Below are 12,999 nucleotides of genomic sequence, written 5' to 3' on the forward strand. Positions count from 1 at the left end.
CTTGTTGCTAGCTGTTACTTCATTTGTTTTAGAGCAATAAATACACATTGGTACCTAACTTTTTATGTTACTTATACGGATGAAAGTATTAAACAAAAATGAAGTCATTTAGCTGCACAGTCAGGAATTCAAAGCACAATTTCTGCTACTGTAGTTTTTATACATAGAGTGTGTTTTCAGCTGCTAGATCTTCCAGAAGTATGAGAAAGCAGGGGAAGGGTGCCTGCACTCATTCCAAAAAAGTTCTGATGATATCAGTTCAAATATTAGCATACCTGAAGTTTGGTTAAATTGTTGTCTCTACAAAGAGCCATAGAGGAATGGTGAGGTAGGGTCATAAGCAAAGTAGTGATTATGGGTGATGTATGCAGCAGTCATGACTTTGACAGGACGGGTGCTTGGCCCACCCTCTCGTGAGATTACTTGCTTTTAGCTGCATGGCTGGTGTAGCCATGATTTTTCACAGCTAGATTTATAGCTCTAAAACAGTGAGTCTATGGAACTGGACATGTACAGACGTAGTGATGAATTTTGTTTCTATTGAGTTTATCAAAGACTTCTATTTTCATCTCTTCACATTCTTGTTTGTTTGATTGTTTTAAGGCTCTTTTCAACCTCTTGTCTTGTATGGAATTGTTCTGAATCTCATCTTCCAGCTTATTCTGTCCTCAGCCATTGTTACTCTGTTGGAGAGGCTTTCCAGTGAGGTTTTCATTTCACCTACCAAGTTTTTCAGTCCTGTTATTTCAGTTTGGAATTTTCTCAGTTCTGTTTTCAGTTCCTCTTAATTCTTATTTGTGGTTCATTCAACTTGGTCCATACTTTTTTTGAGTTCTATGAGGATCCTCCATATTTCTTCTCTAAACTCCTTATCTGAGAGGCTAAATTGGTGGTTGGCACTTTTTGGGTCATCGAGGTTGCCATCTTCATTCTCTATGCATGGTGAAGGCCTGCAATGTTTCCCCGTTGTCATGCTTGTAGTGTGCTGTTTTCTACTGTTGCACTGGAGTTCATTGACTAGGAGATGTACGGCTTCAGAGTGGAGTGGCTAGGCTCATTGGCTCCACCCTTTCTTTAATTATCTCACTTATTAGCTTCATTCCCAAAAGGAATAGAACTTAATCTATCCTTCCCTTTTTTGTTGTTTTTAATTTTAGGTTTTTGGTTTGTTTATTTGGCTGGTTTTGGGTTTTGTTTTTCCTATGACACTAGTAAGTTGTTAAAAAAAAAAAAAAAGACAAAAATAAGAACCTCGTGCTTATATCTAGCTTAGTACTCTTTTTCTCTCCGTAAGCCCTCCAGCCACACTTGTATCGTAACAGAAATAAGGTTGACATTATCTGTTAGCCTCCAGTATAGTAGGTGAAGTATAGTTATAGCATTTGAGTCTGAAGAATACTTGACTATTTTCCATGTGCATAAACATGCCAAGCATCCCCATTTCAGAAAATACTGTTAGAATCAGTGTTTCTACTTTATAGTTCGTTTGATTTTGGTTTTTGGGTTACACCCAGCTATACTCCCGACTACACTCAGCTAGATGCTTGGGGGACTGTACAGTGGGAGATCAAATTTGGGCTTCACACATGCAAAACATGCATTCTAGCCCTTTAAGCTATCTCTGGTCCCATTTTTTAAAAAGGTTTTTCTTTTATTTAATTAAAGAACCAAGGTTACAAAGTTGAATTTTAGCATATTTCAACATCATTCCCACAACCGTTGTCAACTCCTATCACCTGCTTTTCCATAAATTTATTATCCTCCAACCCCCTAACAAACCTCCCCTAGCCCCTGCCTGCCACCTTAAAATATTAAAGTTTGGTAGTTTTAGCTTAGATTTCATGCTTTCAGTGTTGCTGAGTCTGTGCCTTGGGTATATATATATATACACACCATTCTCCTTCATTCCCACTATAACCAAAGCCAGATACCTGTTCCCCCATTACTTCCCTTTCTCATCTTCTTCCCTCCTTGATTTCTTTTCTTCTCTTTCCTTTTCCTCCCAAGGCCCTGGGTCGAGGATGGCCTGAATTTCAGTCATACAATGTACAATACGCGTTACCAGTGCACATTTCCAGCTACCAATGTCCCCACTTTTCTTCCTCCCACCATTCCCCCCTGCCTGCCTCTGGGCCATTTTTCTTTTCTCCTCTTCTGGGAGTAGTACTGCTGGGTAAAAGGAGACTCAATTTTCCAAAAGACTGGGCCAGCCACCCCAGCAGTCCCATATCTACACCAGCACTGGTTGTTCTTTGTGTTGTATGCCAATCTCTGTGGTGTGAAATGATATTTCATTGTTGTTTTCTTTAGCATCTCCTTGGTCTAAATGATGTGGACCATTTTTTCAGGTGTCTTTTAGCCATCTGTATTTCTTTGAGGAAATGTCTGTTCATTTCTTCACATTTTTGGATAGGGTTAGATTTTTTTCGTTTTTTTCTTTTCTTTTTTTTTTTTTAACTTTGGGCCACATCCGGTGCTCAGGGGTTACTCCTAGCTATGCGCTCAGAAATCGCCCTGACTTGGGGGAACCATATGGGACGCCAGGGGATCAAATCACGGTCTGTCCTAGGTTAGCTACATGCAAGGCAAATGCCCTACTACTTATCCACTGCTCTAGGTCCAATTTTTTTTTCTTGCTAAGCTCTACCAGTGCCTTGAAGACCGTACATATTAACCCTTTATCAGATGGAAATTGGATAGTTTCTCCTAATACAGTAATCTTATATACTACAGATAAGTGAGATTATCCTGCGCTTCTCTTTCTTCTTCTGACTTACTTCACTCAACCTGATTTCTTCAAGTTCCAACCAGGTTGCATCAAATTGCATGATTTCATCATTTCTTGCAACTGTGAGTCCTGGGGATAAATACCCAAAAGTGGAATTGCTGAGTCATGTGGCAGTTCAATTCTGATTTTACAGTGGTCTCTATACCATTTTCCACAGTTGAACCAGACATTCCCACAAGTAGTGGGTGAGTTTCTTTTTAACCACATCCTCAACAGCGCAGATTGTCCCTCCCACTTTTGATATGTGCCATTCTTCACTGATATGAGATACCTTATTGTTGTCTTGATTTGGATTTCCCTAATAAGTAATGCTGAACACTTTTTCATGTGATTAATAATTCACTTTTATTCCTCTGAGAGGTAGTTGTTTGTTTCCTCTCCCCACTTACAGATAAATTTTGAAATTTTTTTGTTGATTAACATTATTACTTTATATATCTTGAATATTAAGCCCTTATCTGAAGTAGTGAAAGAGAATATTTTCCCAGTTAGCTGTCCTTAGTAACCTATGTTTCTTTTGCCATGCAGAAGCTCTTTAATTTGATGTAGTCCCATTTGTTTATCTATGATTTTGTTACCTTTGTCAGTGGTATTTGATTGTAACACCATTGAAGTCCAAATCTTCCTGTTTTCCTCAATGTATTTCTAGCCAAGTCTAGTTCTTTGATCCACTTTGAATTGACTTTTATGTAAGATATGGATCAAGTTTTAATATCTTACATCCAGTTTTTCCAACACCATTTGTTCAAGAGGCTATCTTTAGTACATAACATGTTTTTAGCTCCTGTACCAAAAATTGTCCATATATATGGGATTTTGTCGTTGGGTATTCAATAAATTCTGATTCAGGTAGGGTAGTCATTTTAACAATATTGACTCTTCCAGTACATGAACATGGAATATTTTTTTATTTTCTATGGTCTTCTCCTTATTTCTTTCTTTCTTTTTTTTTTTTTTTTTTTTTTGGTTTTTGAGCCACACCCGGCGATGCTCAGGGGTTACTCCTGGCTCTCTGCTCAGAAATCACTCCTGGCAGGCACGGGGGACCATGTGGGATGCCAGGATTTGAACCACCATTGGTCCTGAGTCAGTGCTTGCAAGGCAAACGCGCTACCGCTGTGCTTCTCTCCGGCCCTTCTACTTCTTTCTTAAGCAACTTAAAGTTATCATGATATAGATCCCCCCACATCTTTTGTGAAGTTGATAACTTGGTATTCTTGGATACTTTTTATTTTACAAGTTTTTCACAGTTGTATTTCAGTAACATAGTGACAGTGAATTAGAGCCGTTCCCACCACCAGTGTTGAAGTCCCTCCACCATAGTTCCCAGAATACATCCCTTACCTCCACATCTAGCCCCCTTAGACTGCTAGCATAACAGGTCCATTTTGTGTATAGCTTGTTATAGTTTGGGTTTCTTGATTCTACTGTCATTGAGAGCTAATCATTTTTATTTTCACTCTATGCTCCTGGGACCGTTTGGCCCCTAGGTCCCATCCACATTTTTCGTTTTCTCCTTTTCTCAGTTTGTAGGGAGACATATAAATGTGAGGCAATACCAAGTAATTCGTGTTCAAAAACAAATAAATAAAAATAAAAAAGACAAAGACCAAAAAAAAAAAAAAAAAATGAGTAAAAAAGGGGGGGGGGCAGGGGCCCCTATCTAAAAGCTATAAATATAAGTAAAATTGAAAGAAAAGAAAATAATTAAATTGTGGGGGGACAGATTTGGCAAGTGGTTTTTTGTTGTTGTTTGTTTTTTTGTTTTTGTTTTTGTATAGATGCAGTAAATGTTGGGGAAATTAGAAAGAAAATTTCTTTAGCCTAAGAGATACAGGGTATCCACCCTTGAAGGACACTGTCATGAAACTAACTATAGGCTCCAGGCAGGTTAGCTGTCAAATTTGGATACTATTTTAAATGGAATAAACTCCTTGATCTCTTTCTCTTCTGATTTATTTTTTTGTATATAAGAATGCAGCTAATTTTTCAGTATTGCTTTTTATAATCATCTTGGTTGCTTCTAGGAGCATTTCAGTGGACTCTTTAGGGTCTTCTATGTATCTATGTCATCTATAAATTTATAAATTTCCAATTTGTATCCTTTTGATTTGTTTTTCTTGCCTTATTGCTGTAGCAAGGTTTTCTAATATTACAGTGAATAGTGGAGGTAGTGGACATCCTTGCCTTGTGCCTGATCTCAGAGGAAGTGGTTTCAGTTTTTCACCAGTAAGAATGAGACTAGCTCTGAGTTTGTTATAGATGGACCTTAATACCTTGAGGAAAATTTAAGAGTTTCTATCATGAATGAGTGTTGGATCTTATCAGAAGCTTCTCTGCATCAATTGATATGTTATCATATGATTCTTATCTTTCCTTTTATTAATGTGAGATATTACGTTGATTTGCATATGTTAAAAAATATACTTGAATCCTTGGAATGAATCCCACATGCTCAGGGTATATGATTTCTTTTTTGATAAGTTGTTGGGTTTGTTGGCTATAATTTGTTTTCTATAAGCAGCAGATGGTTGGATATTCTTTCCTGATCCACCCAGCTACTCTTGTCTTTTTATAGGGAGTTCAGTCCATTGACATTGAGAAAGATTGGTAGTAATAGGTCTGTGCTTTCATTTTTGTATACGTGTGTGTGTGTGTGTGTGTGGTGTAATCTGGTTGTATTGCAAGAGTCTATTGTTTATCTTTCAGTAATTCTTAGAGGATTGGTTTAGTTGTTGGAAATGGTGTTTTGATTTTTTGTTTGAAAAAATTATTTCTTTTCCTCCCTCAGTCAAAATGATATTTTTTCAGGTTAGTGAACTCTAAGCTGGAATTTTTTCATACAATATTTTGAATATTATTCCACTCTTTCCTAGTTTGTAAGATATCATATGGAAAGTCTGTTTGATTCTTACGTTATTTACCCTGTATTTGAGTGTATTTTTTTTCTCTCAATGCTTTAAGTAGTTTTGTCATTTGATTTTACCATCTTGATTACTGTCTTAGTGTTGTTGTGTATGTTTGGTACTCTTTGGGCCTCTTAAATCTGTGCAGAAACCTCTTCAGAGATGAGAAAGTTCTTAGTGATTAATTCTACCTCCAGCCATTCTTCCCCTTCCTTTTTTCCTCTTCTATCTGGTATTCCATGATTCAAAGATTATTCCTCTTCCTATTATCTATCACAAATCTTACATTTTCTTCCATTCACTTATCTAATTTCCTTTGTCACTTCATTCCTTGTAATGGCCAGTATTTTGGCTTTGTTATCACTGTTGAATATTGAATGTTCAATATTTGTTGAACATTGAATTTTCTGCGATGTTAAATTTTGTTGTTATGGCTGGCTTTTTTTTTTTAAAGTTCTTTAATTCTACTTGTATGGACTTTTGACACCCTGATCAGTTCCTCTTTCAGTTGGTTAAATTGTTTTTCCAATGATTTCCTTATTTCTGTGGTTATTGCATGGAGCATTGCTTAAGTTCTCATTAATGAGTCTTGGGGCTTTGTTTGAGCTTGATAATTTGGCAGGACTAGTGACCCTATCTACCAAAACATGTGAGTTCCTTTGTTTCTTCATTGATTTTAGAGATTGTGGGCTCTGTGATTTGATATTCAGATTACCGACTGTCTGAGATCTAAAATATTTTTATTTCAGGGGCCAGAGTGATAGCACAGTGGTAGGGCATTTGCTTGCATGCGCCCAACCCCGGACAAACCTGGGTTCAATCCGCAGCATCCCATATGGTCCTCTGAGCCTGCCAGGGGTGATTTCTGAACACAGAGCCAGGAGTAACTCCTGAGCACCACCAGGTGTGATTCAAAAATAAAATAAAATATTTATATTTCAGTACAGTGTAACTCTCTCTATAAGCTGTTAATCTCACAAGGTCAGTGCCCTAACATACTGTTTCAGTGTTTATGCAGAATAACTCGTGAACCTCTTTGTCAAGAGGGCTGTTATATTGAAACCAGAAACCCCAGTTAGTACAGTGGAGGGGTGAAATTGCCACATGGTTTTGGGTTCTAGAAGTGGATGGTGATATAAGCATCCCATGCAGGGCATCCAGGGAGTAATGGCACAAGGTGTGAACCCAGCTCCATTTTTTAAAAACACACCAAACTTTTCAGATACATTGGAAAGTATAAAGAATAATGCAACCAACACTTATGTATCCTTATCATAGTGCTGGGGGAAAAAAGCACAGCCCATAAAAACTTGCCTTATATACAGAAGACCCAGACTTCATTCTTGGAACCCCTTATGGTACCCTAAACACTACCTGGAGTGCTTTGGGGTTTTACCCAAAAACTTAACAGATTAATAAAGCATTAAAAAAAACACTGTTGAAACCTCCATATTCACCCACTTAAGTTCCCCAAAGCAGTCCCAGGAAAGTAAGCACTTTTGTCTATATCCTTCCCTCAAATTTTCTGTTCTTTATTTTGTTAAGAAAGTTTAATATTTCTGCTTTTATTTTTTTTATAATTTTTATTTTAATCATAGTGGCTTATATATCGTTCACAGTAATATTTTAGGTACATATTAACATTGTATCAGGGGAATTCCCATCACCGAATTGTCCTCCCTCCACCTCTGTTCCCATCCTGCCTCCCATATCCTCCACCCTCACCCTTCGGGCTTCTAGAATGAGTTGTCCCCTCTGTGCCTAGCTTACTACTTAGTGATCTTACAACTGTTTGGTCATGGTACCTCCATTATATCCCCCTCTAATTAGGAGGCGGGACTAGATAGTTTTTATGTGGTTTTGTTTGAAGAAAAGTAATAAAATGGGGTAAAAATCCAATATGCCAAAAATGGGCGGAGTCCTTCTAGAGGCTCTCATCCTCGGTTTGAGAGACAAAGGGGGAAAGAAGGAGAAATACCACAACGGTATAAAAAGAAGTACCAAATAAAATATCCAGTGAGCACTACAGCAATAAAAATAGGCACCACATAATAGCTATGGTCTTGAAATAAAAAACATGACAGAGCACAAAACAGAAGAGAAAAGAAGAAAGAAAAAATAAATAAAAATGGAGACAAGTTTAATATCCACACCAAATCAAAGAAATTGACAAAAACTAGATAGATAAATAAAAAAGATTATATTGTGCTTTTTGTCTTTTTTTCTGCTTTTACTTTAATTTTTTTTTAGTATTTCTGCTTTTACTTTTTTTAATAATTTACGTAAATGTGTGCAATGGTGTTGATTATATGGATGTATAAATTTATTGCAATTCACCAGTAACAAAATGTTCCCTTTTTTGCCCCTTTTTTTTTGGTATGTAAATATAAGTAAAATAATGGTATACATTTTGAAACTTCCTGCTTACTTCTCTGTGTGTAGGTCATTGTAATGGTTTGCATTATTCCCTTGAATGAATGTCCTACAATACACCGATCTCTTGTGAAGCAGGTCTCTGTATTACTCTCCAGGTGGTGGTGCCACCCAAAGAGCTTCTATTAGCTGGCAAGGATGCAGCAGCAGAGTATGACGAGTTGGCCGAACCACAGGACTTTCAGGATGATCCTGAGTGAGTGATACTTTTGTGAACTACACACTCCATAATTGCCTCATCCGAAAGGGACACGTGCTATTTTTTAATAATTTATTTCTTCCTTCTTATAAAAAGAACTACTATGAGAGAGTACTTGCCTTACATGCAGCCAGTCCCAGCACCAAAAATGGTTCACAATCCTGTGTCAGAGCAAAATACAGAAATATGGGCTTTGAAGCTGAAAAATAAATTGGCACAAGGAAATTCCAGCCTATAGACAAAAATCATTACTTCGTCAGTAAGAGAGCATAAAGAAGTATAGCATGGGATAGGTTGAAAAAACTGAGTGAGAACAAAGGTGAATTAAAGTTGGTGAAGTTAATCAGTGGCAGATAAGGCTTAACTTTAAGAAGTGGCAAGGCTGGTGATTGATTACTGTATTGCATCCCAGAAGTTTTCTTCTTTTCAAACTAGGGTCACTTCTGGTGAGGCTTAGGTATATGGGATGCTGGTGATTGAGCCCAAGTTGTCTGACACCAGACAAGTTCCTATCCACTGTACTGCTGTACTATCTGCAATCAACCCAGACCCCGCCTCCTTTTCCATTTTTAGCTTGAAAGTAAATTTATTTAATAAATTTAATACAAAATTCAGTTACTACAATACAAAATATATTCTTTAATACTTTTTGTAGATTCTTATAGAATTTAAGGTAAACTAGAAGAATTATATAAGATAGAAATTATAGTTAGATTTTACGGTAGAGTGAAATGTTGATTCTATTGTACTTTGTATTTTATGGGAATTTTAGATCTCTAGAAATTAGTGTTACCGTATTTTCCGGCATATAAGACGATTTTTGAAACAAAAAAAAAGTCAACCGAAAATCGGGGTCGTCTTATACGCTGAATATATTCCGAAAAATGTTTCAATATGCCGCTAAATTAAACAAACAAACAAAAAAATCAGGCCGCAGCGTTTCCAAATCTCTTTCTTGGGGGCTCCCAAACAGTACTTAGGAGATCTGGGGGCCACTTCTGGCAAAACGTAACTGTGTTGGTGGTTCAGTGCTAGGGTCCAAGGACGGGGTGTTGTTTGGTTCATGTAGTGGGGGAGATTAACTGATGCCACCAGGGAATTGCCAGAAAAGGTGCCTATGATAAGGGACCAATCACTGCAAGGCTGCTCGGACGCCTCTCTAACTCAGCCAATCCAAGCAGGCTTTTGATGCATGCAAATTAGACAATGTTTTGGACCCAAATCTACACTGTCAAAAGCCTGCTCAGATTGGCCAAAGTCAGAGAGGAAGTCTATGACAGTATAACCTTTGAACCTTTGCTTGTTGTGATTGCTCACTGTGGTACATACAGTTGCAGCACAGGAACGATCTGTCTGATACAGCAAATATAGGCCTAAACCTATGTTTTAACTGCAAAATTAGGGGATCGTCTTATACGCCGGCAAATACGGTATATGATATTCTATGAATATATAAAGGTTAATTCTGGTAGCTTCTGAGATAAAGTTATCATTTTCATAGTTGATTGAATTCTGTTCTTTTCATTTCATATGTAGTGGAGAAAAATGACAGTGCCTTTAACTTACTGAAAGCAGGTTATTAAGATGATGCCCATTTATACAACTGGTAGTCTTGAATATGGTTTAATTACCAAAATGGCAGTCACATGTTAATGTAAAACTTAAAGTACACTTAAAGAAAAAAATTGTACTAGAAATAGCAACTAAAGAGAATTTTTTATATTCTAATATACTAATTTATAGGAATTATATGTAAATTATATGATTTAGTGTTGCAGAAATCCCTTTAAAGCTCTGAGTCAATGTTTTTATGGAAAATATACCGCATGATGCAGAGGTAAATGTTAAGGGGTATTTATAGCACCATTGTATGTAGTGGAGTGAAGTGACAACTGCCTCATTGTAGACAGTTACAGTAAATAGATAATAGAATACTATGCAGCCATTCAGTACGACAGAAGAGAATATGTATTAATATATGTATAAAGGTATTTGTGGGGGCCAGAGAATAGTATTGTGGATAAGGTGCTTGCCTTCAAGCATGCAGCCAACCTGGAATTGATCCCTGGTATCCTATACAGTCCCCTGTGCCCACCCAGAGTGATTCAAGTGCAGAGCCAGGAGTAACCTCTGAGCACTGCATATTATGGTATGCCGTCACCCCAAAAAATGTATTTGTGGATTATTTTTAAGGATATACTTTTGTGTTGATCAAAAGCACAAGCATGTGATTGAGCTCAATCTAGTAGATTTCTTGTGCTGAAAGGGGAAAACTTACTATTTTACAACTAAATTTATTTTGTAATATTAAAAAAGTAAAGAGATTAATTTTTTGCTGAAGAAACTTTATTGCTGATAAACAGATAAGGACATACCTTGCCATCAAAGATTTTTTGTTGAAAAAAAAATTAAATATTAAAAGGTTTTGTTGTCAGTAAAATAACTAAGACTTTGTGGATTGGCTGAACAATGAGCTGCCTAACATTTATGCTTATTTCCTTCCATAGCATCATAGCCTTCAGAAAGGCCAACAAAGTGGGTATTTTCATCAAAGTGACCCCACAACGTGAGGAGGGTGAAGTGACCGTGTGCTTTAAGATGAAACATGATTTTAAAAACCTTGCAGCCCCCATCCGCCCCATGGAAGAAGGTGACCAGGGCACAGAAGTCATCTGGCTCACCCAGCATGTGGAACTCAGTTTGGGCCCACTTCTTCCTTAAATGTTTCCCGTGGCAGGCAGAGTCTAAAGGATAGATTACCACAAACATGTATTAAAATTTGGAAGCTACTATTTAGGCCTTATTTATAACAGTGTAGTTATTCTCGATTGAATCCTGTTCCATGGAGATAAGGTGGTAGAGGCCAGGTTTTGAGAACATAGGCCAGTGGTGTTCCCCTTACTTTCATTACTGTTAACACTAGTAAATCTATGTTTACCACACTGAAACTTGCACGCTGAATAACAACATTGTGGTTCACCCTAAGAGAGCAGATGACTTAGAGTGGCGTTAGATTTGCCACCTGAAAAACTGACCATGCTGTCTTCAAAATTAACCACAAAGGATCACAGTCTCAGATAAAATTGGAAGATAAAACATTTTTAAAGCTTTTATTGCTTTCTGCATTCCATTAGCTATAACCTAGAAATCTAAACAGACCCGTTCAGTTGACATCATGGTTTCAACTTTTCATAAATTTCTATTTGAGGGGAAAAGTAAATATTAACTTAATGTGTCTGATTGAAAAATAATCTGCAATTTTTAAGGTGCTCTCATTTGGTCTTGACTCATTGAATACAAGATCATTATCAACAGTAATTAAAAGTTTTTCCAGTACAATACTGAACTTTTAAAGAGAATTTGAAAAGCAGATAATTGATTATATGTTATGCCAAAGGTGGGGGCAAGGGAGAGATGGAGGAGGGTTGTAAAAATGCCTTTTTAATTTAAATGCTAATATCCCTGGGTTAATTACTACTAGAAAGCAATTTTTATATGTCTCACTCCTTTTCCTTTTCTTCTCTGGCTCTTTAAAATCAATAAATTGGGAACCTGAGTGATAGCACAGTGGTAGGGCATTTACCTTGCACACGGCAGATCTGGGACCAACCTGGGTTCGATCTTCATAATCCTATATGGTCCCTTGAGCCTGCCAGGAGCAATTTCTGAGCACAGAGCCAGGAGTAACCCCTGAGCACTGCTGGGTGTGGCCCAAAAACCAAAAATAAATTAAAAAAATAATAAACTCAGTAAATTGTGCTGTGTATTTGGGACCTGGGAAAAGCCCAATGAAATTTGATAGAAAAGTTCTCTTGTGGAATGCAGAAAACATGAGGCTATATTTTTAGCATGGTTTGAATGGATGTTATTGCCATTGAATTAAAACAACTATAATCTCTTGAATCCAGAAATGTATTTAAGTTTTTGACTTTCATCAGATGTGTAAGTAGTTCAGCAAATAGCCAAGAACACTTCCTTACCTAACACATGCTATTTTTACTTGTTGTCCTGAAGTTGCTAACCCTAATTCTGTGGTATTATTAAAATAGCACTTAACAAAGCAAATTACCAGCTGTACCACAATTTTTGGTATAGTAACCACAGATTTTGGAGGGAGGAAGAAATTTTTTTTAACCCTGATTTTTTTTAAGTTTAAGCCTTTAGGTTTTTGGTTTTTTATTTTTCTTAAAGCAGGTACCCTAAGATAGAACATAATAAGGTCATCTTGAAATAAAATATTGAGGAAACTTTTAAATACAGGATAATTTTAACAAACACTACTCCACAGAGTAACGTTTTTGATGCATTCTAAAAAAACAAACCTGACAATGAAAAGTACAGTTTAGCTTAGAAGTGGGGGGAGGGGGGCAGGGAATTATAATGACAAGTTTTCAAACCACAGAAGTTAATTTCATTTTTTATAATACAGTAGAGTTATTGTTTTTCAACATGCTAGAGCCTACTTTGAAAGTGGTCAAAGTGGTTTCAAAGATTAAGGTGTTTACATGCTTGCATAGACTGTACACTAGTTGTAGTGCATTTATAGCATGTAGCTTATATTTGTTCCCAGAAGTAATGTTGAATTAATTGGTCTCCTAACCTCCATTTGACGCAAAAATGCAGAAACACTTGTAAATCATAGAACTTTTTACTCTGAAGGCAATTAACTGCAG

General features: G+C 36.8%; 1 protein-coding gene across 2 annotated transcripts in view; it reads left to right on the forward strand.

Moving 5' to 3' along the window:
* The window catches only part of DCTN4 (dynactin subunit 4), a 44,406-nt gene extending 32,187 nt beyond the window's left edge, over nt 1-12,219 (forward strand). For both annotated transcript variants that reach the window (XM_049771856.1, XM_049771857.1), the window contains 2 exons: nt 8,226-8,323; nt 10,834-12,219. In XM_049771856.1, coding sequence (XP_049627813.1) covers nt 8,226-8,323; nt 10,834-11,047 — 312 coding nt within the window. In that variant the 3' untranslated portion in view covers nt 11,048-12,219. The remainder of the gene's footprint in view (nt 1-8,225; nt 8,324-10,833) is intronic.
* Nucleotides 12,220-12,999: the final 780 nt, after the last annotated feature.

The sequence above is a fragment of the Suncus etruscus genome, chromosome 4, assembly GCF_024139225.1.
Source record: "Suncus etruscus isolate mSunEtr1 chromosome 4, mSunEtr1.pri.cur, whole genome shotgun sequence".
NCBI classification, from domain to species: Eukaryota; Metazoa; Chordata; class Mammalia; order Eulipotyphla; family Soricidae; genus Suncus; species Suncus etruscus.